Consider the following 5,891-nt stretch of genomic DNA (forward strand, 5'->3'; position numbering starts at 1 on the left):
GAGGTAAGAGTCTGTGGCTCTACTAGATACACTGTTTCTATAAGACATTGTCTTACTTAGGGTTCCTATTGGTGTAAGGAAACATCGTGACCAAAAGAGCAATTTAGGGAGAGAAGTTTTATTCAGCTACATTGCTGCTCATCACCAAAGGAAGTTGGGACAGGAACTCAAACAGGCAGGATTCTGGAGGCAGGAACTGAGGCAGAGGCTATGGAGTGGCACTGCTTACTGTCTTGCTCCTCATGTCTTGCTTAGCTTGCTTTCTTATAGAACCCGGACCACCAGCCTAGGAATGGTGCCGCTCACAGTGGGCTGGGCCCTCCCCCACAAATCACTAAGAAAATGCCCTACATTTGGATCTTATACAGGCATGTTCTCAAATGAGGCACCCTCTTCTCTGATGACTCTAGCTTGTTTCAAGTTGGCATAAAATCAGGGTGGTGTTTAGAATGTGATTTTCCCATGGTAAGTGTGGCACAAGTAGGAGGTGTGGCCTTGTGGGAGTAGGTGTGGTGTTGTTGGAGGAAGCATATCACTGTGGGGGTGATATGCTTCTCCAACAACATGTCTGCCTAGACGCTTCCATGATTCCTGCCTTGATGAAAATAGGCTGAACTTCTGAACCTGAAAGCCTGCCCTAATTAAATGTTGTCCCTTGGGGTTTGGGATTTACCTCAGTTGTAGAGCGCTTGCCAAGGAAGCCCAAGGCCCTGGGTATGATCCCCAACTCTGAAAAAAATAGAACCCCCCCCAGAAAATTTTATCCCTTATAAGTTGCATTGGTCATGGTGTCTTTTCGCAGAAATGAAACTGGTAGACAACCAGCCAGTATAAAAATTCCAAACAGCAGAATTAATCAAAGATAGAAAATATTTTCAAGTCCTACAATGAGAAACTTATTCTTGAGAGAAGAAACAGCAATGAATGAGTAGAAGGTAAGGTTGCCTACAAAGAAACACTTGGAGTGTAGATGTGGCTCAGAGAGTCCCCATGTAGTGCACAGGAGCTTCTCAGGAGGAGAGAGCTACGTGGTCAGGAACCGCAAAGCATTTTAATGTCACGGCAAATGGCATAGGAGAGATCAGCACCTCTGCATTGGATGCACCATCAAGAGTTTTCTGTGGATAAGCTTTCATGTGAGTAAAAGATGGGAACTTCCTGGGGCTAGATAAGGTAAAAGGGCCCAGAGGTCTGTAGGAAGCCATCCAGTCGAAGGAGAGTCAGGCAAGATAAGCCAGTGCAGGAGCCCTTTGTGGTCATCTAGGGGCATTCAGAAGAGACCTCAAAAATATTACAGGATCCAACAGAGTCTAACAGTGCTCAGGGAAGCTAAACAAAGGATCCACGTAATACCTGACATAAGCTCATGGCATCCTCATGTTCTTTTTTAAATTTCTTTTTACTGATCATACAAAATAATGGGCTTTATGGCACTTTCAGGAATCGATAGATATAAACTTAATTTGGCATTCACTATTCTTGAGTTATCCTCGTCAAAATGTCCTCTGGGGAAGCCACCAGCTCACATCCACCCTCTGTAGTGATAGCTTGGCTGTTCTTTAAGGAAGCAAAGAGACCAATATGGATGTGGCCCAAGTTCAAGTCATTCGAGACCCTTTCTGTTCTTCCTGGGTCTCTGCTTCACTTTTTGAGAACTCCATCTTGGAATTCCTTCGTCCCTCAGTATCCTCAACTCCCACATGTGTTCTTTAGTCTTTCTTCCACATCACCATCAATTTATTCTTTCTTACCCTCATCCTGGTCTCTTCTCTGCATGTGAAGGTTGGATTTATTTAAAAAGATGACTTTAGGGGCCTTCAGAGATAACCAATGGATTAAGAGCTCATCTGCTTTGAAAGAGGACTGGGATTTGTTCTTTGAGCTCATGTCCGATGGCTCCCAACCACCTTTAATTTCAGCTCCAGGGGACCTGACTATTCTTGTCACTGTGGTCTCCTGTATTCATTCCTTGCCCTACCTAGATAAATAAAAATAATACATCTACATATGTGAAACTGGTTTCATTAGGTTTTGTTAGTCAAACAATCCCTGATCTTCTCTGATTCTGAGTCTGCTTGGATCAGTTTATTGGGTTTCCCCTTGGGTTCCAAGACCACCTCTCTGTTACCTGCCACTCTTTCGCCAACTATCTGTTTCTCCCTCAAACTTCCCCTCAGAGAGTCTATCTATTTCTGGCCCCTCTCCACTGCTTCCTAAACATCCATCTTTTTTTTCCCCTGTGCCATCCCTGCTCCTCTAAGCCTTATCTCCAGTTTTTTCCTCTCCCTAAAGACCAGACTAGCTCAGTACTGTTTGTTTTAGTGTATGTGACATTAGACTTACTGTTCACAGCCTTGAACTTTCCGGCTTCCTCTCAATGTTCCATCCACCACAGCCAGTCTCCTCCACAAAAGTGTGCATACACAACACATCACATCACACATTTTAATTTTTAGAGCAAAAACAAATTCCACTGGAAAAGATACTGGGGATGTCAAAGGCCATTGGGTATCTGAAACACAGAAAAACAAACATTTTCACCCCAATCCTATAAATTCCCCATATATGTCCCCTCACTTTGTGAATTTCACCTTAATGGATCTTTTCCATCAGATTATAGACATAGATGTGGACGTCGCCATCAAACTTGATGAAGTACACGGAAGGCTTGGCTAGAACTTGGTAAATGACTTTGCCGATCTTTTTGGACCCGTCACTTCTGGTGAACTGCACACATTGACCTGTTAAGATGTCGCTGCCAACTTCTGACTTCACCTCTGCTGGCGAAATCTCTGGAATGATACGGAGATTACCTTCTGTGTAATCATCCAGGAGTTGATAGATATATAGGACTGGATCTTTCTCATAGGTGATGTAAAACCAGTCCTTCATGATTGGCACTTGGGCTAGGACCACCCCCCTCCAGTTGTCCTTAGAGCCATGTTTGCCCTCAAATTTATGCTCCACAGCACGGCCAACCATGGCACTTGCGAGTTGGGCGTCTTTCACTTGAGGAAACACAACTTTGTGAGTCAAGACCTTAAGCTTTAAAATCCTCTCATCACTGTGAAGTGCCAGTCCATAGACACAATCAACTCCATCATACTTGACCAGATAGAGAGAGGGATTTGTTGGCAGTTGATCTAGAACTATGGCCTTCCATTGGGTGACGGGCTCATCACCTTCCTTCCATCCGTGTGAAATTCTGCACCCCACAATGTTCCCCAGGGACTGGGGAGAAGGCCTCTTCCTCTTCCGCTTCTGGAAGGATGGTGTGCTCATCCTCCTTACAGACACCCTCTTCTTCTTGGCTGTAGACCTAGTGTGGTAGGCCACGGTACTCCTGGTCCACTGTCTTGTGGCTATTGTTCTGCGTTCAGGCTTCATACTTTCCCATGGCCTGGGTTTGAAGAGCTCACCTGCTTAAACCAGAGACAAAGCTGGTACCTCTGTCATATGAGTACCTGCAATAACAATGGGGGTGGGGTTGGGGATGGTGCTGGACCAAGGCTCTTGTCTATGAGAACTTTGGAGCAGGTGAGGAAGGCGATGGTAAACAGGTTTGAGCATCTGAATCTAATGCTGTCATAATCAGAAGTTCATAGAAGTGCTGGGCAATGGTGGAGCACACCTTTAATTCCAGCACTCCAGAAGCAGAGGGAAGCAGACCTCTGTGAGATCAAGGCCAGGCTGGTTTACAGAATTAGTTCCAGGATAGACAAAACTACCCACAGAAAAACCCAATCTCATAAATCAAAATCTAAAGTTCAAAGGAAAATGAAAAAATGGTTCTCTACAGCTCAGAATAACATATTTAGACATATTTCTTCAGCCCGAGGCACTTTGCCTATGCTGAGGAACATCTCCTTGAATGGCTAGGTCAGTGTGGGATTAAGTATCCTTGTCCCCACTTTAAGCAAGCAGAACAGAGAAAGGATAGCAAAGGAGCCAGAAGGGTGGCCACACCCCTTCTCTACCCTCTAACTATGAGCTATTTGGCAACATCCACAAGTATCTGCCCAGAGACAAAGCACAGCAGTCCACTGGCCTTCTCTACTGTGCATCCTGACCCAGCCCCAGGTTTATTCCCCGAAGCTGTTGCATTTTCGACCGCAACAAGAGTCTTTTGTGTAGGCAACAATAGCCTTTTAGAAATAATATCTACTGGGGTTGGGATTTAACTCAGTGGTAGAGCAGTTGCGTAGCAAGCACAGGGCCCTGGGTTCCTCAGCTCCATTAAAAAAAAAAAAAAAAAAAAAAAGAGAAATATTTTCTCCAAAAATACACAGGCACAGAGAGGAGCTTTGGCATTTTAGTAGAATTTTGAATTAGATATTGTTAGCAAAGAATAATAAACTCCGGAGACTGACTAGCCTAGACCATCTGCCTAGCTCTCAAACGTGGAAGACATTAGAACGTAAGGTTACTTGCTGTACGAGGGAAAACTTTTAGCTTTCTGTGCTACAAGGGTCCCAGTTATCTTCATAAACGTATTTACCAAAAGAAAATGTCCTAGTCGTCCAGATTCTGTCTTCTGAAACCGGTCAGGCACCAATAGGTTGTTGAACAGTTGTGGGGTTCAGGAGCTGAACTAGCTTTCACACCCCGCTCCAAAGATAGTGAACCCACCTTCAAAGTAGTCTAGCGCCTCCAAGTGGAAGAGATGCGCAACCTCCGCCCTTGTGCTCTGTGACATCATCCAGGCTCTGCTTACGTCATAGAACCCCTCTCAGGCCAGTTCCTTCCCTAGTTACGCTTAGAAACTTCCAGCATCTAGGTTTTAGCTTCTCATGTAGCCTCCTGGTGAACCAAAATAAAGTCCCCACCCAAATATTCTGATGACTCGAGTCACAGTCTGCCCAAGTAGCTCTTTTCATGCTTTTTATTTTTCTGAAAAACTCTTTGGTTTCTGAGTCACCAACATCCTTGGTGGTTATTTTCCCAGCTCCTATGTTTTCTTTGGTTAACTTTAAGTTATTCTCCGTATCAGAAATATTGCTAGGCTCTCTTTCCGAGGCAGCACACAGGATAGAACAACAGAATTAGCTCTATCAAAACCCACAATTAGAGGAGGGCCATTTTTATTGAAACAAAGCTGGAATTTGACAAGATTAAATACCTTGTATTGAAGACAATGGCAATCATGAATTATGGATTCTTTGCAAAGAGCGAGGAAAAATTAGCTCCTGGACCTGCTTCCAAAGTCGGAATAAACTTATCACAAACCCAATATCGACCAGTCATATTTTAAATGTCTTTAAAATTTATCAGCACTTCTGATTACAAGGAATTTATTAGATCAAATGCAGTAAAACAGGATGAAATAGATGAGGTAATTTTGTTTTTGAAATATGGGTAGACAGAATACTGGATCCAGGTAAGTATGGAATTTACCTGTAAATTACAGGCCACTTTAATTGTTTGTGTCACATAGTTCTTCAGATCTTCAAAAGGATTCTTTTTAGAACCCTCCCCTGTCCCCACTACACTCTGACCATCCCTTCCCTCTTCCCAATAATTCCCTTCCACTTTAACATTATAATTTTTTAAATGTACTTAGAGCTTAACGACTTATGTCAGCTTTTTAAAATCTGTCCAATTTTCTAAGTGCACCGTCTTCTTTTTCTCCTTCTATCGTAGTTTTAAGCACATTTTCTTTCACACTTTGAGTTTTACTCTCTCTCTGCTCTTATGACTACTCTGCCATTATGTGACTGTTGGTCGACTATGTGGCTGACCTCAATGTGGGGTTAACTCAAATGACATGAATTCCCCCCCTCTCTCCCCTTAATCTTCCTTCTCTAGGCACCTGCAGAGATTTAAAGCATTGGGGATTTTTTTAACCCTGGAAAGCACACACACACACACACACACACACACACACACACACA

The 5,891-nt window shown here is 43.6% G+C and overlaps 1 protein-coding gene across 5 annotated transcripts; it reads right to left on the minus strand.

Annotated features, from left to right (window-relative positions):
* Positions 1-2,435: 2,435 nt before the first annotated feature.
* Positions 2,436-4,682, minus strand: LOC134484341 (Y-linked testis-specific protein 1-like). 5 transcript variants are annotated; one of them, XM_087601337.1, is made up of 3 exons: positions 4,630-4,682; positions 2,592-3,464; positions 2,436-2,512 (listed from the first exon to the last, which is right to left on the minus strand). In XM_087601337.1, the coding sequence occupies exon 2, from the start codon at positions 3,385-3,387 to the stop codon at positions 2,593-2,595; it is 795 nt and encodes a 264-aa protein (XP_087457463.1). In that variant the 5' UTR covers positions 3,388-3,464; positions 4,630-4,682; the 3' UTR covers positions 2,436-2,512; position 2,592. The 5 variants fall into 5 exon arrangements, with proteins under 5 accessions (XP_087457463.1, XP_087457462.1, XP_087457464.1 ...); XM_087601336.1 differs by having other exon boundaries at positions 4,499-4,653; XM_087601338.1 differs by having other exon boundaries at positions 2,592-3,419; positions 4,499-4,643.
* Between the last annotated feature and the right edge of the window lie 1,209 nt (positions 4,683-5,891).

The sequence above is a fragment of the Rattus norvegicus genome, chromosome Y, assembly GCF_021556685.1.
Source record: "Rattus norvegicus strain SHRSP/BbbUtx chromosome Y, alternate assembly SHRSP_T2T, whole genome shotgun sequence".
NCBI classification, from domain to species: domain Eukaryota; kingdom Metazoa; phylum Chordata; class Mammalia; order Rodentia; family Muridae; genus Rattus; species Rattus norvegicus.